We start from the raw sequence: 20,332 nt of genomic DNA on the forward strand, positions 1-20,332 counted from the left end.
ATATCCCGTCCCTCCATCTCGGATAATCGGGATGTGTGGATGACGCTTCTAATTTCCGTGTATGCCAATGACATTGAGCTAAGACAACTGAGCTTGACGCCATCTTCAACCCTAGAGATCCTGAACCTCGCAAGTTCAGCCTCATTTGAGAGATCTCAACACAGGAAAATCGAGTTTGAGAAGCTCGCAGCTGTGGCTGATAATTTCGCCTCTAGTACTCAACTGTTCAGGAGCTCCAATCAAACGGCAGCTTCTTTTCACGTGTAATCGTATAAGCATAATGACGGTCACCATCATCACCTCATCAAACGCGGGGATGAGACATCTCTCCACATGTTTCTCTGGGCAAAAGCTCCTCTCACAAGCCACTGATAGCAAGACATCAAGGTCACCCTCACGGAACGAAACTTCAGGACCATCAATACCCAAAAGGTAACCTTGAATCATAAAATCGCTTTGCATTAGACCCGAGCCGGACTTGCACTCAATTCTGTTAACCAACCTCTCTGAACCCCTCAAACTGCTTGTCTCTCAACTCCCATTTCTTCGTCTGACTCATCGGGGAGGTTGTCGTTCATACGAATGAGCAGCTCCTTGAGTTTCCGCCGGTTCTTTCTCCACGTAAACAAATCTTCTTCCTGCTGATCTCGTATCGAGGGAGTGACCTGGTTCCCGTGTTCATCCTTGAGATAATCTGGTACATCCTCTGCTGTGTTCGGCAAACTCCGCTCACCAAGATTATTATTAAACCCATCACCGCAGTGCCACGATAGAGGCACTAGATGCGCCTCCTCGATGTGCTCTTTAAACCCCGCGTCCGTCTCAAACTCGGATGGTTTCTCCAACATCCCACACTCTCCCCACAGGCAGTTGACATCATCACCGTGGATGATATAAACGTGCCGTCGGAGAGTTTCGAGGTTATGTAGTTCAGCCTTGCAGTCTCTCCACTCACACAGAAACGGGAAGATTGGTGCATCCACTTGATAGTAGATGGTCTCTGGAGGAGGAGAAGGTTGCTTTGGTGGTCGGCCTCTTCGTTTTGGAAAGCCATTGGGGTGAGGCCGCGGCTTAGTAGCAGCTTGTCGGGCCTGTCGAGCTCCAGCTGCTGTTTGTAGACCCTTTGATTTATTCGTTGAGCCTTTAGGTCTCCCTCTTCCTCGCGCTGGTGTTGTAGACGTTGCATCGCTGGAAACTCCCGTCTGTGTACCACCTGGACTCGACGTTTTCAGAGCGTTGACTGCTTTGAATAACGACTTTGGTCTTCCCCGTGGAGTAAGATCTGACGTGACCGGGGCATCAAAGCCATCTTCCTCATCGATGCTGACTCCTCTGTAGGCTTCGAGATGCGCTGGTGACCGCGTGAGAACGACAGCGAGACTTGACCTACCACTTGGGGTCAAGGAACCTGGATGTTGCTTAACCGGGCTTTGGCTATGACTTCTTGTTGGTGCATCTCTGGCTAGAGGGTCCTCTGACTCTAGACTGTCTGAGACGGAACCAAAGCGAGTGATATGTGATGGTAAGAGGGTGTGGTGGGTCTTTTTGCTTTGGTTCCCAGGGTTTATGCTGTTGAAGCTCATGCTGTACAGCTTAACACGCTTTGACGCGGCGTGGCGCGATTAGTTTAGCGTGTATAATGTGGGTTGTGTAACTTATTTGAGAAGGAAAAGACTTTATGAGATAAAGTGATGAACGAAAGCTCTTGATGTGTAAAACATGCCACTTTTGGAATTAGATAAAAGTGTTATTGCTGTCGAGAGGTGCTGAAGGCAGGAAGCTAAGATTTGCCAAGAGATCCCTGGCGGGAGGCCGATTTCATTCACTCACGTGCTCTAGCACTACGAAGACGAGATGTCAGGTATTAACAACGAGGAATATACTAGAAAGTCAACAATTTTTTCAATCAAATGTATGTTTTAGCAACACTGCTGCTCATTCTAATACGGTAGTTTCCTATGCTGGGGGCTGGGGGCGGATCATTGTTTGCTTACGCGTTTGATGTTATACATATCACAGATTAGATATTGGTAATTACCAGGGGTTCAATTCATTTCAATAACTGATATTCGTATTTATACATGACAATCATAATCAGCAAAACTCCGATCGTGCCATCATCAATCTCATCCGTTTACCAATCGCCTTTCCAACCATCGCCTCTTGAAAACAAAGGAAATTTTGATGCATTAAACCTCAGTCTCGACGTCAGGCTTTCGACCATCCAGGGCTCCAAGCTTAGCCACCTTTCGGACTGCAAACTTGGCTTCATCCTTGGCAAACTGCACGTTGCGCATGGGTCGCCATTGCATAAGACCTCGGTGTTTGCGATGCATATCGCGACTGTCGGATCGGTATGACTTGATCTTCTTGATGGGGTTCTTGCTGTTGGAGCTAGCCTGGGAACTGTTGGTAGCGCTCGTCGCGTTGGTGCCTGTTGTATCGACGGAAGGACGTCCGTCCTCAGAAGGGTCTGTAGGCTCAGTGTCGGCATCTTGAATACCAAGATCAGGATCGGAGTCGTCCTCATCAAAGTCGTCGTATTCTTCACTGGACTCGCTGTTGCTCTTCTTGCGCATCAATGCAGAAGGATCTTCACCAAAGGCACCGCTCCAATCGGTGCCGTCCTTGGCAAGCCACTTCTGCTTCTGCTTCTCGTCGGCTTGGGCGAGGACGTCACGGCCGTGAGTGAGAGACTCTTCGTGAAGTTTCTGGATCACATGAGGAACCTCAGTCTCGACATCCTGCTTACGTACACCCTCTGCGTAGCAAGCTTCCCAAGCCTCGATTGTCTCACGGTCGTTGTTTGTACTGGCGAACTTGATGTGATCGGAATCTGTTCCAGCAGAAAATCGAGCTCGGAAGCGGACTCGCCCGACATGCTCCATCTCAATATCGGGAACAGACTTGTAATTTTCTTCGGTAATGTAGTTCTGGGAAAGTCGCACGCTGTGGTTGCACTTCCAAACAGGGATGTCAAAGTCAGTCTCTTCACCATCAACAAGCTCCAGGAGCCACAGAACGGCGTAGGCATCGGGGTTTCGCTTTCCACTTGGGTAGAATTCCATGAAGATGGGTGAGCTGTAGCGATGTCGAACGGGTAGGCGAACACGTTGATTACCGTCGGCACCGCTGATGTTGAAGGACATGCCATCGGCCTCACGAGTGGATGAGCTCTTTCCAACGCTAGCAGACGAGCCTCCAGTACGGAAGCGAATCTTGGCGTGGTTCGAAGGAGCATAGCCAGTGGTAGTGATGGAGTCAGACACAAACTCGAAGGTACCAATATCCCAGCCTAACTGAGGAGGGGGGAGTCGGAGCTCAACGGAGCGGAACAGCAGGGAGATACGGATGCGGCCAAAACCGATGCCTCCGTCAAGAGGGTACCACCTGGTAGACTCGCTGCTGGTTTGAAGGATATCAGTGATCTTGAGAGGAACAACACCAATGAGAGGGTCATGCTGGCGGTTGCGGGAGTCACGGACTGCGACGGTAACGATAGCAGAACGCCAATCTCGAATGAACTTTTCGGTTCCAGCGTTGAAGATGGGTTGAGAGGAAACAACCTTTGTTCGGGTCTTGTAAACAAGATCGTCGTTGAGAAGGATGGTGCAGTAAGAGCTGGGGAGAGACTTGGCCTGCTCTTCCTTGACTTCACCGGCTTCAGGACGAGCTGGCTCATACTCTCTACCCTTTCGCTTTCCATTAGAGCCCTTGATGTTTTCCAATTCCAGGCCAACAATCTGGTGGACGACGATGCTGAGAATACCAGAAGGCCACAATGGGTCGGGAGGGGTGTGAATGACTGCATCTTCCTCCTTGGTGTCGATCGCACCCTTGTTCTCTTGAAGCTCAGGCTTGTCTGCGAGAGCCTTGGGAAGGCTGAGATCTCGGCCATCAGTTCGAAGAGCCTTTCGGAATTGGGTCTTGCCAAAGAAGCCGACTTCCCAGTGAAGTTCTCCGGGCATTTCGCTGTCTGCCTTGACACCTCGAAGCTTGGAAACCTGAGGGAACATTTTACCAGGGTGCTGGATAAGCTTCTGAATGCTGAGCTCGACCTTGCCAACGACATCATCAGCAGAAGATCGATCACTGTCCCAAAGCTCAACCGAAAGCTGCTCGTCAGCCTTGAGAAGATCAGCAGTAACCAGAAGGCCAGCGCTCTCCTCAAAAACGGGGTTAAGATCGTCCTGGATAACACGAGTACAGAATTGGGGCTTGGAGAACTTGCTCCAGCTGATGGTGATGTAAGGATCGGAACCACCACCCTTGCTTCCACGCTGGTCCTGCTTGCTGAGACCAGTAGCCTTGTGGATGCGAACGAACATGACACCAAGAGCCAATGTCTCCTTCTTGATGTCGTCACCCTGGAGCATCTTGCTAAGATCCAGAGACAGACTCTTGGGGGCCACATACATCGAAGCGGCAGCACCAATGGCCCAGTTGACAAAGTTGGAGATGAGAGGCAGGTTAAGAATATTGACACCCTTCTCGATCATAGGGGTACATCCAGCTTGGACCTTAGGAATGCCCATAAGCGTGAAAGTGAGAGTTTTGAGGAAAGGAGGGTCAGGGGTCAATTGGAGTCGAATTCGAGCGGTCGCAACAAGGCCTTGAAGTTCGACCCAAATGGGCAAAGGAACACCAAATAGGCCCTTGACTCCGAGGTAGAAAACAAGCTGCATACCCATGTTGCGCGCTTTGGATGCGATATCCGCGCCGGAGGGCTTCGCATGATAGGCGATAGCAACCTCGAGGTTGTAGAACGAGCCAGCTTGCTCATTAGCCGCGAGTTCTTCAGGGTCGGTGGTCTTCTCGTTCTGTCGATGCTGCTCGTCCTTGATGTCTTGGACGTGGGAGTCGGGAAGAGCACGCATGTTGAGAATGCGGATAGGATTGTTGCCCTGGGAAATATCTGCAACGCGAACGTTCTCAATAACACCAGGAACCGAGGCCGCCATAACATCTTCGAGACTACTAAAGTTAGTACCAATCATGCCATTGGGAATTTTTACTTACGTATCAGCAATACCAGCAAACATCTCAGGGTTGATCAGCCCCCACATGATTCCGAGCATGGTGTTCATCCATTCAACCGACTCAGGAATCAAGTTTGCGGTGGCAGTCTCACCACGCTCTTGCTCGCTAGACCATTCTAGATCTCTGCCCTGACGAATCAGGTCTTTTGTCCAGAGGAAAACACCAGAAGCTACGCAGAAACCCAAGGGAATAAGACCAAGAAGGCGACCGCCAAACATCTTTCCAATAAAGACGATTGCGGCGAAAATACCGATACACAAAACATTGCTGCGCTGCTCGAGAATCTCGAACATAGGTTCGTAGCTGACTGAAGGAGTCTTGTAGAACACTACTGATGTCTTCTCGCTTCGAATGGGGACATCTGATGTCGCACCCTCTTGGACGGGGTCAGGAGGTGCTGTGACATCTTGGGCGTAACGGTACTCTTCACCAGACTGTTTTGACGATGTTGCGATGGTGGCAGGCTTCCCTAGGTTCTCGTTGGGAATTGATAGCTGAAACTGTCAGTCCTTGCTTCTTCCTTAATAAAATACTGGTGCCTACCTGGGGGTTTTCAACGGCCTCCTTGTAATCAATGTCGGTATCTCGAATGCCAACATCCTTTCCTGTCACAGGATCACGTACGGTACGGATGTCCTTTTGTTTTCTAAGAGCTTCAGCTCTATCATTTTTATGATCCTTTGTCTCGCCATGGATCTTGTTCTGCTTAAGTTGCTCGTCAATCTCAGCATCACGGGCCTTCTTGTTCCGATCCAACTGGTCCATGAACTGGCGAACATTAGGCACACGGTTCTGGGCGCTGTAATGCTGCCCAGCCGCAGGGATCTGCTGCTGCTCAAACTGCGACATGATGGCGAACCTCAAGGCAGACAGAGAATTAAGCTGGTGGTTGAGCTCCCCAAGTCGGGTATAATGATGAAGAGAGAAAGAGGAGGAGAAGAAGTGAACAGGGAGAGAAGTGAAATACTGATATGACACCAGAATTGATTAGCGTCACACAAATAACACTACTTGGCCCATTGTGATTGATTCATCGCTTTGGGATGGTTGCTTGAAACGCAATCAACCAAGGAAAGCAATCAAGTGCAAGATTGAGGTCGATGACGTCGATTATCTGTAAGTACGTAGCTCACATACAGGGAGCTTTGGCCCCGGGACGATCAGTTTTAGCGGGCAAAAAGAGCCGCGTTAAGGCAAGTTACAAGGGAGAGCTCCCCGCACTCGTGGCTGGGTGTTTAATTCCAGAGCGCCACTTACCGCCATGAATGACGTTGATGGTCTTATCAGCAGTATCTTCATAAAAGACGATGATGTCTGTCTATTCAGTGATAATTGAAAGATAATTATAGGCACAATATCGTGATAACTCATCAGATCATCTTGTTTCATGCATGCCAAGACTGCTGATCGCTGATCAAGATACAAGAGTTCAGCCAGACAGGGAATTCTCAAGCATCAACATCCATGGCATGATCATCCCCAACCCCACCACCAAAAGCTTGCGTAAATGGCTTGGCCAAGCTTGGGACACTAACGCCGACTCCAACTGACAGCTTCTCTGATTAAGAACTAGAAGCAGGGGCTTCGCCTGCCCTTGGATCAATCTCTTTACCCGATAAATCAACTGCTGGTTCAGCGTTATGTAAGCCATCGAGCTTCATGTATTGAAGTGAGTCGAGATCGATATTGTTGAACTGCCGCACCTGCAAACTTTCAGTAAGACCTTTCTACGATAGTGGTTCATATCACCCACACTGATGCCATAGCGAGGAGCCTCAGGCCATACCCTCGCAAAATCGATACCGATGCTGGCACCGCATTTGGGGCAGAACATGTGATCGCGAGCCTTTGTGTTGAATTGATATCGTGAGACACGCTTGTCTGAGTCGTTGTGCCAGGTCACTTTCTCATACGCTGGGTCTAATTATTCGGGTCAGCATTGTCCGAATATAAACCTTCAGTCATTCATACAAACAAGAAGGTAACCTCCTCGACGGCAAATGGAACAATTGCAGTTTATGACCTCATGCTTGGGCAGAGGAGGAGAGAGTGCTACTGAGAGGCCGATATAGCCACAGTGACAGCCTGCCTCGTAGGTGGCCTCAGGTCCGCCAGCATTGGCGAGCTTTTCGAGATACTTAGCAAACATGTTGCAGTCGTTTTTATCGTGCGTAAAGTTGAAAAATACCAAAGAAGAGATCGTAGGCGAGGCTCTCGGTATTTAAGAACGAATTGGCCATAAGCAATTGACAATTCGGATGAATTTCGCGTTTCAGCGCGCGCCTCGAAGTGGTATAACTAACCTAGACCTCTAATTGCCTATTTTGGACTCCGACAATCCAGGGGTTCCATTGACTGGGGACGAACGATCCTACCGTCAATGTCGGAATTCCGTGTCTACATTAACGCTGACCGCTCTGCAAGTCTGTGTATACAACGAAGCTCTGTATTGCATGTTTGGTTAATAAGACATTGTAATTCAATCTCGAAACTGGTGCCAATCTAGAGTAATATTAGCACCTAAGAAATAGATCACAGCGATTACCAAGGCTACCCTAAAACTCCATATTCACCCATGGGCATAGTAGTTTTGAGGTATCGTTAGGAATGGTACATTTTGGGATATGACAATGAGGAGTTCTTGATTCTTTAATTGTCATTGTTAACTATTTCCCCTTGGCTAACTTTGGCCCCTGCTCGATAATACTGATCAATAAACTAGGAAGACCTCTCGCGGACTCCTCCTCTTTCTTCAACATCTCCTCACTTACTTTCAGATAATGGTCCTTGAAAGCACTCCATAACTCCGTATCAAATCCATCCGCAGATCCAGGTCGAGGATAATACGGATCATTGCGCCAAAAACACTCAGCAGCTGTTGCAGCACCAGTTTCATCCATTGTAATAGGATCGCAGCAATCAAAGTCTATAATCCACATGGAATGAGGCCCAAAGATGGTTGTATCAAATGGGCTGTTTGGGTGTGAGTGTGAAGTTGGGCGTGATCGAGCAAGAACGAATTCGACGTCGTTGGCGTCAATTCGAGCGACCCAGTGAAGAAACGCGAGGCCTTCCGCAATGACTTTTGCGTAGCTGTGTACATTGAGACCAAGCTCTATCATTCGGTCAAGGTGAAGTGGGAAGTTTCTTAGACTGAAGAAAGTGCTGCGGTTTGTGTCTCCCCAATCCTTCTTCCTGCGGCCAAGATACGGGCGGATGAGGCAGTGCTCGTTCTTTTTGTCGTTGATTATAGCATCTTGGTCACTCCCTCCTCTTGCAAATTTGGAGACCAGTAGCTTTCTAACGTCTTCTGAGGGCGGCTGAACCTTTTCGCTGAGCAATGCGTTACAAGGTTTTGAGCCTGGTGGGAGTCGGGGGAGAACCAGGGACCAGGCCTCGTCTTCTTTGTTAAGAAATCCACGACAAAGAGGTATTCGGAAGTTTCGTGCATGTTGTGGATTCAGCTGAAGAGATTGAACAACAAGTTGATGTATGAAGTGTTCATTTGTAATGGATCTGTGCGGATCGCCATCTTCTCTTTTGATGCAGGAGGGGGTGCTGTTGTCTTTTGACGAGTCTGCGTCAGCCCAGACACTTCCACAACAGCCAGTGCCAATACGTAAGAGCTTTCTTGTAGATGATTGAGTAGTGAGATCGTGGCTAACTCCTGTTGCCATGTCTGAGCCGGTGTGAGTGCTGCCTTATGAAAAGAGACCTTGAGATTATGTGATCGAGGAGGTTGCAACTTGAAGATGAATGAGGGTGGCGGGAAGTATGAGTCTATGCTTGCGTAAGTCATAGAGTTTAGCTTCACCACCAACACCACACGCTCATCTCAACCGTTGCTACTCACTTAATCATACTCTCATCGAAAGTTATATAAGTTTCGATATATCTACTTAAAAGGGCATGGTACTCATTCTACAGTTGAAAGCAGATATTGACCAATCTTGACAGGGCTTCATACACTCATCTCACAAGCCAATCAACGCCTCACCTGAGGAGAGCATTCTGACACTCAGCAATAGTGCAATCACCACGGTTCCAGTATTTCGTGTATGAAATGTGCCAATGCCAATGCGATGAAGCCTTGCGCCTGGCCTTTCCTCGCCTCGACGGTGGACAATGTGCTTCTTCACAGTTCTTCTCAACCTACCTTAGAGTGCACCCCAAGTTTAACGCAGGTGAATCACGATAACTCCCTCCATGGTTCGCCTGAATGCAAATAGCTTCTAGTTTCCAAAAACCGTCAAAGCATGCTCCGCCATCCACTCCATGCCCCCAGCTCTCCAATCATCAACCTCAATATGCGTTCCATTGATGTTGAAGACCACACCTTTCCCATTGGGCCCACCAGACAGTTCATAGGTAGGCCACTTGTTACCATTGAATAGTTCCGGCCCAGAATCGCCATTAGGATCAAGGTCATTGATGAAGTTGATCCAAGCAGTGCTGATCGTCTTGGACATGGCTTTAGCATCGGCTGGATATGTTCCATTACCTCCAAATGGATTAGGCTCATATCCATCGCCATTGGTGTTATGAAACACAAAAGCGACCTGAAAAGGTTAGATGTTTCTCACTGATATAGATTCCATGGTCTTACTTCTTGGAAATGTCCCACTCCAGCCTCCGGTGGCTGTCCGTTCGGCCTGATATTGAAGCGATATACATAGCTGGGTACGCCATGCTTTGCCCAAGCCTTGTTCGCACGACGTCGTTGGTACTGCATGACATAGTCTCCGAATATTGCGTTATCTCGACGATACTGAAGTCCAAATTCCTCAGCGTACCCATCACCTGGTTGAATAACGTGTGGCCAGGTCTCCAAGGACGGGATTCCGATACTTTGGTTGTTGGGATAGCGCTCCAGCAGCTCATCGACGAGTCCGTCTCGGATCTTTCCAGTAGTCTTCTCAACTCCGTATGGAATCATCATGACCTTGATCCCTGCTCTTAAATCATCATCGTCGTCAACACGCCTAAAACCAAAAGATGTCCCTTCATCTGTATTCGCTCCTATAAGAATTGGTATTTTGAGGAAACGCCCACTGGCCAATTGGTTCGTAGTATAATCCGCAAAGAAGTCACCATCCAAGACAGGAGCCCAACTTTGGCCACCGCTGGATCGCAAAGCTAAGTCAATCTCCTCAGAAGGCACCCTGCGTAGGCAGTCTAGAGTCGAGTCTGACCCCGCCAGCTTCTTACATGATGGAACAGACCTGACAAAAGAGTCGTAAGTACCCTGTGGACGCTCAGTCGCATTGAAGCCACCTGGGTATCGGCCAAGGGGTGCGCCAAACCCGGACTCCCCAATAGCCCCCCTGAAGAGACCATCGTCTCGTCCTTACATGGTCAGAGATGATTCAAGGTTAGGCGGCTTGTACATACCATTAAACGCGAACACTTGAGCAGCAACACTTTCGGCGCCAGAGCTCTCCCCAAAAATGGTGACTTTGTTGGGGTCGCCTCCGAATGCCGCGATGTTCTCGTTGATCCAACTGAGTGCAAGTCTTTGATCACGAAACCCAAGATTCGCGACACCTTCTTTGATGGCCTCTTTACCCATGAGGAACCCGAATGCCGAAAGACGATAATTGAGGCTGACTCCAATGACTGGCTTCCCCAGTGCAACACTTTGCTCAACAATGAAGGAAAGGTTGTATCGCGGGTCCGCAGCACCACCCATCCATAGACCACCTCCATGAATCCAAGCAGCGACTGGAAGACCATGGTTGTGAAGGCCTGCAGGTCGCACTATATTTAGATACAGACAATCTTCGGACTGCTCGAAGCCATCTTGATCCCATCCGTAGCCGTAACAATGAACCGGATACTCATGTGCTGTTCGGATACCGTCCCATGTTGTATTGAGTCCTTGGGCTATGGAGAAACGCACTGGTGGCTGCACAGGAATTAGCCGGCCGTGGCAACGAGGGTCAATTCCGGAGGTACCTGAGCAAATGGCACACCAAGGAAGTAGTCTTGGTCATATTGAGAATTATATACTCCAGAGTATGTGCCGTTTCTGACCGTAACGAGAGGAGCAGATGTTGTTTGTGGTGGAGGATACAATAGGGCTTGCGGCAGACTAAGAAGGGCCCTGCCAGCGTCGATAAGAGACATGTTACCGACGAAGGGCATCATAGCAACTGAGTAGAGACTAAGATGATAGGTATTTCTATCATTCATAAAGGAAATCCAGGTTCGTATAGGCCAGATCTCTATTGACGCATACAGAAGTCTCCGAAGATCAGGACAAGGTGGTGTAAGCCGAGTTGGTGATACAGTGGGCTCAAAGAGGCCAACGGTGACTCACTAAATGATAGTCAGACGCTTTTCTCGTATTTAGTTTTAGCCTTTCGATTACTTCTTTGGGTACCTTTTGAAGTTAAATGGCTTGCCAAGCAGTAACGCCTATTACAGGTGTTGGCCAAAGAAGATTGGTATCGGACAGAAAACACCACCTGATGAAAGGGAGGTTGAGAGCCAGTCGCTTACGGGGGCCTTTAGCGCTTTATAGTGTCATAGGCTGTGGGTAATCATACAGTTAGGTACTGCCGGAGTATTTAGCCATAGGGCCGTCTGCCCGGAGACAAATTAGAGAAATGGTCAAGATATTGTTCCAATGCCCAGCATATCGTCAGAGGTTCAAGTTTTGTCCAATTGACAGCATTTTTCATTCTGCGACAATATGTTTCCTTATTGCAAAAAGTCGCCCTTCGACTCCTTGAGGAGCATCTGATACTCGGGCTCAAACTGCATATACATCGCCTCAGGACTCCCTGTGTTGTCTTTCGTATATTGCGCCTCCTCATCACTCACGATAGTCTTCTTGAGCTGAGATCCGTTAGGAGCCACGGCAGCTTCTACAAGCAATTGTGCCTGACAAGCTCGTTCCAAAGCGATGAAGAACGCTGCTGCTTCACCAATCGTACCACCCGAAGTAAGAAGGCCGTGGTTCTGCAAAATGATGTTCTTCTTGGTGGTTCCAAGAGCATCAGCAAGCCTATTGCCTTCTTCCTTGGCGAAAACGACTCCCCCAAAATTGGCATAGACTGCGAGATCGTTGTAGAACATACAGCTGTCTTGATTGATCATCTCGATGGGCTTGCCGAAGGTTGACCAGGCGCGGCCGTAGGGACTGTGAAGGTGACAAGCGGCGTTGATATCTGGACGGCGTTTATGAATTGCAGCGTGAATGATGAAACCAGCTGTGTTAACCGGCTTCTCTGCACCCCCGATACGATTGCCATTCTCATCAATGTGGACCATATCAGAGACGGTCAATAATCCGAAGTGAACGCCGTATGGATTGATCCAGAAGGTATCTGGATCAACAGGATCTACCCATGTTAGTCTGACAGTAAAATATCAAGACGTTGCTGCAAACCTCTCAAACTAATATGGCCACTACTTCCATCAGCATACCCAAGTTTGGCAAACACACGAAATGCTGCAGCCATTTGCCCCAGCTGCCATTGTCTTGTAGCTTCTCTGGTGGAAAACTCTGGAATCTTGTGAATGCGTTTCACTTTGCCATCTTGGGCTTTTGCTGTGTTTAGGATGGATTGGCCTGTTGGGCTAGCTGTGGTGGCAGATGGCGACATTTTCACTGATTAGAAATAATAATGAGTCGAACAGTCGATCATGAGACTTATAATAGAGGCAGATTGATCTTAATTATATCTGTACTGATGCGGGGTTGATCGCCAGTGATGCTTGATGGCGAATTGATATGCTTCATGATTGGTGGTTGATGAATTGATGAATTGGTTATCCGACCATTGGGTTCAAGTTAAAGATTCTGACGAGATATCCTATTGATCACAACAGCCAACAGCAATGCCCAGAAAATATGGCTTTTTTCTCATTTTCTTCACGTTCAATTCCGCTATCATGCCACATGCAATTTCTTACTAAGCAAACTTACACCCAGCTTCAGCATATCAACATAGAAGGCACCCGCGGGATGCGAATATTTGTAATCCAGCGGAAAATGATCGTCAACATGGTCAGATTATGCTTATCCGAGATCCACAAAGCCAAGTTTTTAGAAGACGGTCTTTCGGTATTTCGGACTCTGAAGGTCCGCCTGTATTGCTGAGCGGACTTTCGAGCTTCAAATTATCTAATATATTGCCAAGACGCGGATGATCATGGCGCTCCTCCAGACTATGTTGCGCCGCAAGTCCGCTTCAATATTTGTCATCTGACATGGATCTCATAATTGACTTGGAGGTGATTGAAATTGTGTATAAAGTCTTGATGTCTGTTGAAGAGTTGAAATTATCATCATAAGTCAAGCTTCAGATTCACAGACTCTAGTTTACAACTCCACCAACTCTCCGCCAGTATGTCTCGTCATATCACTGTCATCCCTGCCTCAACCAAGGCTGGTCGAGAGACCATCCGTACTCTTCTAGAGTCTGAGAGCAAACCGACTATTCGTGCAGTCTACCGAGACACTTCCAAAGCCCCTCCTGAGTTTCTCAAGCATTCGAATTTCGAAGCTGTCAAGGGCGACATTGGAGACGGTGACAGCCTTGATTTTACAGGCTCAAACACAGTCTTTTACATCCCACCTCCTACCTACGATGGGACTGACACCGGTGATTGGGCAACTCGAGCTGGTACTAATGTAAAGAAAGCTCTCGAGAAGGCAAATATCCAGAGACTTTTGATTCTTTCTGCTATCGGAGCTCATAAATCAAGTGGCATTGTATGTCTCCTATTCATTTCGAAAATTTCAGCAGAAAACTAACAACAGTTCCTTTTAGGGAGTCCTCAGAGTAAACTACATTTCTGATGAACTTCTCAAGGACTCTGTTCCAGAAGTCTCGATAGTCAGGCCTACCTACTTCCATGAGGACTGGGCTCATCTCCTCGATGCCGCAAAGGAGGAGAACCCAACTATTTACTCCTGGGTCACACCCATCGACTACAAGATCCCCATGGTATGCAAAACCTTCAAAGCCTTCAAGAAAGATGAAGGAAAATCATACTAACTTATACTCCAAGGTCGGGCTCAAGGACGTAGCCGAAAACTGCGCTGACGCCCTCTTAGCCGAGACAGCCAAGCCCAGCCCTCACTATTTCAAAGTTTTTGGCCCAAGGGCTTACGGTTCTCTTGATCTGAAGGAGGCAGTCGAAGAAATCACAGGCAAGAAATATGAGCTGAAGCTTGTTGAGAAGGACCAGTTACTTGACTACTGGAAGCAAATTGTTCCTGAATTTTATGCTGAAGAGTTCAAGGAGATGACGACCTGCGGCTTGGCGGACGGCATCATTGCAAAGAACTTCGTGTATGATGAGAATACCGTGAGGGGAAAGGTGGAATTGGTTGATGCTCTGCGCAGCTTGTATAAGAAATAGGGACACCTCTGAAGAAGAGAGGGACGAAGACTACCTTACTGTAGGTTCATAGCTTCAAAACAACTATCATCTTAATGCATATGTTTTTTAATTGTGATTTACCACCAACCTCCCACAGGAGGCAAGATTCAAACCCTTCACGAGATGGATCCTGCCTTTATAAGTTGACATGCTCATAAAATACTGCAAGGTTTAAAGGATAAGTTTAAAAATAAGGCTAAACTTAGTCTGTTTCGATGTAACTCTAGAAAACTTTATATTAATAAACAGGCTGAATTTCCAAATGCTTTGCTGTTCCTTCCTAGAAACCCTTAAAGCACGCCCGCAACCATATGAATGAACCCAATTATTACAGCCACAGCCAATATCCTCGACATATGCATCCCGTTTATCGCCCCGTTACTTCGTGGATTCAAATCCTTTGCACACTGTTTTATACAAGCATATGCCTTAGTTCCAATCGGCCCATCCTCCTCATCTTTTGTAGTGTAATAAGTCTCTTGGCAAGTCCTAGCACATCCAAAAGCCCAACAAGAAACTTCCTCTGCATCAATATGGCTCCTCCCGTCCAACTCCTTCTGACTCCAAGTTGCATTCGCTCCAACAAGGGTAGTCCTACTGCTATAAGAAAAGCCCATACTTCTTGGGGCGCCTTTCTTCAGAAAAGCAGTTGAGATGCGGATTCGTGATTGGTTGGGTGCTGCGTCTGCAGGAATGGTGATGTTGACTTGTGTCACGTCTATGTCTACTTCTTTTGCGAGCCAACATACTGGCCCTGTGCCCCATCCTGGTGGTGTCAACGCGAGATAGACGCGGTAGGCGTTTGCCCTCTTGCGGACTTCTGAGTCTGGTCCGATTCTTTGCTCAATTTTGAGGTCGTAGAGTTTGTCCGCTTCAAAGGGGTAGGGGAGGCTGATTGCAGGTGTAGCGTTAACAGTTGGGAGGGCCGCCAAAAGAGTGAAGGCAATCACTCGTAAAAGGAATGATTTTAGCTCCATCGCAAAACTTAAAGACAGTGGCGTGTAGAAAAGTCCGGTAAGGCTGGAGAGATAATCGTGAAGAAGGGAAATGAATGAGATTCAAATTAGATCGTGCTTTGGCTGACAAAATCATCAAACAGGGGCTCCGTGTCCACCACGCCAAACCTGTCTGGGCAGTCTTGTCATCCTTCGAGACCATAGCCGATATGAGACATCTTAATCCGAATATGAGATGACACAAAATCAAATACTGCTACTGTTTGCAAAAGTTCTTCTACCTATAATATTCAAGGTCAGAATCGTGATGTTTTGATATGTTTGTCCTTATTAGGTTGCTATTCGCATACCAACTTTCAGACACAAATCAACGACCAATATCACCATGTGAAAGCAAAGAACTTATGAAATCAACGTTAACAGAGATCACCAGAGGCACCTCAAGTCTAGGCGCCGATGAAGCATTCAATATACCAAGGGACAAACAAAGGCAAATGCAATTAGGACATTGAGTCATTCGGGCTGATGCCTGGCCTTGCTCTATAAATCTTCAAACACGTTCTTTTAAAGATTAGGTTGTTACAACATCAAGGCTTTCTGGGTCTGGTCCTCTCAGATGCCATCATCAACACCACAAGTTTCACCTGAATCCTATCTAGTCAGCAAAACGACCAGTCGTCCTTCTTACAGTCCTGTCTACCAGAATACCTGCATATTTCTGGAGCCCACTAAGCGAGCAACATGGCCAACTCGGCAGACCGAGTCTTCCATACTTTGGAACTCGCTCAGCAAATCGTCTTTGAGTTGGAACTCAAGGATTTCTTCAGAGCATTATCGATCACAAAAAGGCTATGGGAAAGCCAGGTACCAAACCACGTTTGGGAAGAACATCTTATGCGTCTTGGATACCCACTTCAAGCTATTCGACAAACCTCTCATTCCCTGAAGACCTGTTATACGAGAATATCTCAAGCTGCCGATGCCATCAGTCACGGAGCCAGCCCCAGATCAAACCTCATAAGGTTGAAAAATGAACTTGGAGGGAATTACACATATGAATACCACTATGATGGCGATATGGCAGCGCCACTCATCATTCAATCCTCTTCGCCAGACAAAGCGGGGGACAAGTGCAACATTTTTGCGATAGATCTCGAAGATCCACGTCTCTTATTCACAGACGTAGAGAATTTTCCGAAAGATGTAGTGCTCAGTGGCACTGCTCTTCTGGGCATAGATTACAGCGTTGACGACATAGATTCACCTCCCGTTGTTCTATACAGTCTGGATGACTGGTCCCTAATAACCAAGTTTACAAACACCCATCTCGGCAACGGTGAGATGATTATCTGGTTCAGAGACTACCAACTCTATAAGAATTTTATCTTAATTTCTTACATTATGTTTAACCAGACAGAGGGTGTGATCCAGACTTGGTTCGATATTTGGGACGTTCAAGGAACGAAGCGTGGAGAAATCATTGTCGCTAAACAAGGATTTGCAGACGATCCGTTCCATTCTAATGCCGACAGTCACTACTTGACGATACTTAGCAACCCCTGGTTCGAAGATGGCCAACAAACTATCCAAACATGGGACTTGGAACGGATGGAGTTGACATATGAATGCACCATCTCCCAAGCAGACATGGATGAAGATCATTCCTGCCATACAAAAAATGGCATTGTGTATATTTGTGACGGCTCAGGGAGAATTTCTGAATACTGGGCTGTTGATGGCAGACCTATTTCCAGGAAAATGGCAGACATGGAATGGAACTCGGATCGCTCGAGAAAGTTTTCAGATGGTAGCAGGATTGTATGGGCCAAGTGGCTTACACTGTATACGAATGAGGGAGATGTAGTGCAGCGCTTCAAGGTGAAGCAGGGAAAAGGGTACTGCCTTGAAGCTGGCATACTTTTTGACAGATTCATCTTCAGCATCTCTTGGCGCGAGAAGTCGAAACATGCCACCCTGATGGTTTATTCGAAGACGGGAAAGAAATTGACATCGAGTCGTGTAGCTGTAAGAGGGCGCTGCTTGAGGTGGTTCATTGACATTGCGGGACGCCTGGTTTTAATCTGGGACACATGTACATGCATGGAAATTGTAGACTTCCGTGGACTTCTGCAACGAAGAAGAGACAGCCAGAGATATTCATATGTCGAGAGTTATGAGAATTAGATAATCATCAGTATACACATCTTTCATGATGTTTCTAAGAATGGATGAAGAGAAGTTCAATGAGCCCAAGTATGACTTACTCATATGATATTTTCTTATTTTTCCCCCTAGACTGTATAACAGCCGTCAGCCAGTCCACGAATCCGTTAACAACTCGTTCTGACACACACGGGAATACCTGGATTAGAGGTTGAGAGCTGACTATCGAAGCAACACAGCTTTCGGAGATAAAATAAAACCCTCGTACCCGAGTTTCCATAGAAGACCGAGACTTTGAAGGCCGTTTACTCCGTACTTGATGTTGGTTGACCGTTGACTGAGACAGACCAGGGTCGGACATTTGCTTCAATCCCCATCTCCGATAATCCAACCTCCAAATCATGTCAGCACTAACACTGTGAAAGTGCGCAATTCATGGACGATGAGAAAGATGTCACCTATTTTTATCAATTTTTATCAATTTTCTTATCTAACCGTCCCTCAGGGTGCCAGAGCCCTTGAGACCGTAGCGGCCAAGACGAACCAGCCAATGAACCTACTAAATCCATCCTTAAATTACCATAACCTTGGTCAAGTATTTTATTTGTCGGGAATGATTGATGAAGTCCTCTCATAAACGGAAATGCCATTCGAGCTGAAGCGCTAAAAGCATAGCCCCAGCCCATCAAAACGTGGCACTGAGCCCTGTCATCATCGTCACTGCTGATAAAAAACGGCGTTTGCGGGAGTTTACCGCTAGAGTGCAACGTAGTTTCGGCTAGCAACTGCGTGATAGGCTGGCTGTCATTTTAGTCGCAGTGCAATTCGTAGGTTCAATAGCAAACGCAGTTGATGAGGCGTCGCAGAGGCTGAACTTAGGGACCGGTTTGACCGTCGGAGTGTAATCTAAACGCTGAATCTCCGGTTGGGAGCTCGAATTAGTAGGGATTGTGTTAATGTTAACCAAGCCTCTATGATGAAGCGGCTCTTAAGTTTGACTATTTAAATGCCAAGACACCCAACAACATGAAGGTATTCAATAGACTGACAGGAACTCGAACAACACATTCACATACTATTAACTCGATACACACTGAACAATGGGAAACCGCAAGATTGCGATCATTGGTGCAGGTCCAGCTGGTAAAGCTCTTCAGCCAACTACTCAATAGCATCCATTAACAAACTCTAGGTTGTTTACTAGCAAGACTGCTACATCTTGCAGGCACAGAAGTCACAGTTTTTGAAGGGGAAGCCCATCCAAACTTCCGATCCCAAGGCGGTACCCTCGATCTTCACACAGCAACTGGACTTGCAGCTCTCAAAGAAGCCCAAATCTTTGACGAATTCCTGAAGCATGCCCGCTACGACGGCCAATATATGGCAATTGTTGATAAGGACCTTGGATACCACCTTGTTCGAAACGCAGACGGCAAATACAACAAGATTGAAGAGCGTCCTGAAATCGACCGTTCCAAGCTCCGTGAAATATTGGCCCAGTCACTTCCCGAGGGCATGATCAAATGGGGCCACCATCTCAAGAGGGTCGAAGGCCGAACACTCTTCTTCAATCACACAACAGTCGAAGGCTTCGACCTCATCATTGGCGCCGACGGTGCCTGGAGCAAGGTCCGAAAGGAGATCGACCCAAGCCTAATCCCCGAGTTTGCAGGAATTGCCATGCACGAGCTTGAAGTCACAGACGCTGAGAATAGAGCTCCTGATTTGACCAAGCTGGTCAATCGTGGCAGCGTCTTTGCAAGCACAGATGGCAACCGAACAACGATCCAACAGATGGGCGATGGTAGTCTCAACATCTACTGTGGCTATGCCACCGACAATGAAGACTGGGCAAAGCCCGAGAATTGCGGCTTCGATCCTTACAACCTGAAAGAGACCACTGACGCATTGCTCAGCACCAAGTACAAGGACTGGGACCCTCGGCTGAAGCAAGCACTAGAGTTGGCTGACGGACGATGCACTCCACGCTCTCTCTACATGCTTCCCATCGGTACCAAATGGGAACATAAGCAGGGCCTAACCCTGATCGGCGACGCGGCACATCTCATGACACCTTATGCCGGCGAAGGTGTCAACCAAGCTCTCGACGATGCAATGCACCTTGCAAAGGCCATTAACGGAGCTGCGAACAAAGATGATGCGGCACTTGACAAGGCGATCAAGGCTTTCGAGAAGGATATGTTTGCTCGAATTCTTCCCATTCAGGAACTTACCTGGGGATTGTTGCAAGATTGGATGCATACACCTGGAGCTCCCAAGACGGTCATGGCCAAGTCTATGAGCAGACATATAAAGCATCGACTTCCATTGGTGCTCCAGCCTTTGGGTTTGGCGGCTGTGCACGGGTATTACTTTCTGAAGAACAAGAATCTCATTAGTTGAGCGCAGATTGGAAGCGGTTGAATGTGGATGATATCAAGGGCGAATTAATTAGAATGTTGATCGAAGTGCTGGAAACATGGATGCCGGAGCTATCGGTACTTAATATTAGCGGATGTTAGAGAGTTACTTTATTTACATGGAATTTCTTGAGGATGCCAGAAATGAACAGACAACTCTCAGCTCTATGTCCTTCAACTGTAGATAACGAAGGTTAACAATCGGTGATCAACTGAGTTTATGATGATACTTTAAGCAGATTTGAGCAGTCTCTTCATCATTGTCCTAAAGCTTAGGCCTAAGCTTAGACTTTAATTGTAAGAATTATTAGACTTTTTGAAGACGTTGAGCTTTTCTTGAACCCCCGGCGCTTAATG

General features: G+C 47.4%; 10 protein-coding genes across 10 annotated transcripts; 3 read left to right on the plus strand and 7 right to left on the minus strand.

Annotated features, from left to right (window-relative positions):
- Positions 1–128: 128 nt before the first annotated feature.
- FOBCDRAFT_231030 (uncharacterized protein) lies at positions 129–1,769 on the minus strand. Its single transcript, XM_031189771.3, has one exon. It carries the CDS (start codon positions 1,581–1,583, stop codon positions 516–518), a length of 1,068 nt encoding a protein of 355 aa, XP_031033756.2. The 5' UTR covers positions 1,584–1,769; the 3' UTR covers positions 129–515.
- A 262-nt stretch (positions 1,770–2,031) lies between these two features.
- FOBCDRAFT_231031 (uncharacterized protein) lies at positions 2,032–5,814 on the minus strand. The gene is made up of 3 exons (XM_031189772.3): positions 5,584–5,814; positions 5,020–5,534; positions 2,032–4,974 (listed from the first exon to the last, which is right to left on the minus strand). Exons 1-3 carry the CDS (start codon positions 5,803–5,805, stop codon positions 2,190–2,192), a joined length of 3,522 nt encoding a protein of 1,173 aa, XP_031033757.3. The 5' UTR covers positions 5,806–5,814; the 3' UTR covers positions 2,032–2,189.
- A 553-nt stretch (positions 5,815–6,367) lies between these two features.
- FOBCDRAFT_322792 (uncharacterized protein) lies at positions 6,368–7,252 on the minus strand. Its single transcript, XM_031189773.3, has 3 exons — positions 7,012–7,252; positions 6,794–6,960; positions 6,368–6,743 (listed from the first exon to the last, which is right to left on the minus strand). Exons 1-3 carry the CDS (start codon positions 7,187–7,189, stop codon positions 6,603–6,605), a joined length of 486 nt encoding a protein of 161 aa, XP_031033758.2. The 5' UTR covers positions 7,190–7,252; the 3' UTR covers positions 6,368–6,602.
- A 376-nt stretch (positions 7,253–7,628) lies between these two features.
- FOBCDRAFT_231033 (zinc finger protein-domain-containing protein) lies at positions 7,629–8,776 on the minus strand. The gene has a single exon (XM_031189775.3). It carries the CDS (start codon positions 8,715–8,717, stop codon positions 7,707–7,709), a length of 1,011 nt encoding a protein of 336 aa, XP_031033760.2. The 5' UTR covers positions 8,718–8,776; the 3' UTR covers positions 7,629–7,706.
- A 496-nt stretch (positions 8,777–9,272) lies between these two features.
- Positions 9,273–11,166, minus strand: FOBCDRAFT_143895 (Alpha/Beta hydrolase protein; the record flags this gene model as incomplete). The annotated part of the gene is made up of 4 exons (XM_031189776.3): positions 9,273–9,599; positions 9,647–10,386; positions 10,432–10,945; positions 10,996–11,166. 4 exons carry the CDS (start codon positions 11,164–11,166, stop codon positions 9,273–9,275), a joined length of 1,752 nt encoding a protein of 583 aa, XP_031033761.3.
- A 437-nt stretch (positions 11,167–11,603) lies between these two features.
- FOBCDRAFT_167776 (class II aldolase/adducin N-terminal) lies at positions 11,604–12,864 on the minus strand. The gene is made up of 2 exons (XM_031189777.3): positions 12,434–12,864; positions 11,604–12,386 (listed from the first exon to the last, which is right to left on the minus strand). Exons 1-2 carry the CDS (start codon positions 12,648–12,650, stop codon positions 11,743–11,745), a joined length of 861 nt encoding a protein of 286 aa, XP_031033762.2. The 5' UTR covers positions 12,651–12,864; the 3' UTR covers positions 11,604–11,742.
- A 532-nt stretch (positions 12,865–13,396) lies between these two features.
- On the plus strand, positions 13,397–14,490 carry FOBCDRAFT_252865 (uncharacterized protein; the record flags this gene model as incomplete). Its single annotated transcript, XM_031189778.3, has 3 exons — positions 13,397–13,762; positions 13,821–13,997; positions 14,062–14,490. 3 exons carry the CDS (start codon positions 13,397–13,399, stop codon positions 14,413–14,415), a joined length of 897 nt encoding a protein of 298 aa, XP_031033763.2. The 3' UTR covers positions 14,416–14,490.
- A 140-nt stretch (positions 14,491–14,630) lies between these two features.
- Positions 14,631–15,469, minus strand: FOBCDRAFT_231038 (uncharacterized protein). Its single transcript, XM_031189779.3, has one exon. It carries the CDS (start codon positions 15,411–15,413, stop codon positions 14,727–14,729), a length of 687 nt encoding a protein of 228 aa, XP_031033764.2. The 5' UTR covers positions 15,414–15,469; the 3' UTR covers positions 14,631–14,726.
- A 1,324-nt stretch (positions 15,470–16,793) lies between these two features.
- On the plus strand, positions 16,794–17,576 carry FOBCDRAFT_144118 (uncharacterized protein; the record flags this gene model as incomplete). The annotated part of the gene is made up of 1 exon (XM_031189780.3): positions 16,794–17,576. The coding sequence occupies one exon, from the start codon at positions 16,794–16,796 to the stop codon at positions 17,574–17,576; it is 783 nt and encodes a 260-aa protein (XP_031033765.3).
- Positions 17,577–18,529: 953 nt separating this feature from the next.
- FOBCDRAFT_189315 (uncharacterized protein) lies at positions 18,530–20,115 on the plus strand. The gene is made up of 2 exons (XM_031189782.3): positions 18,530–18,698; positions 18,748–20,115. The coding sequence occupies exons 1-2, from the start codon at positions 18,656–18,658 to the stop codon at positions 19,956–19,958; spliced, it is 1,254 nt and encodes a 417-aa protein (XP_031033767.2). The 5' UTR covers positions 18,530–18,655; the 3' UTR covers positions 19,959–20,115.
- The last annotated feature ends 217 nt before the right edge of the window (positions 20,116–20,332 follow it).

This window comes from Fusarium oxysporum, chromosome IX (assembly GCF_013085055.1).
Source record: "Fusarium oxysporum Fo47 chromosome IX, complete sequence".
Lineage (NCBI taxonomy): Eukaryota > Fungi > Ascomycota > Sordariomycetes > Hypocreales > Nectriaceae > Fusarium > Fusarium oxysporum.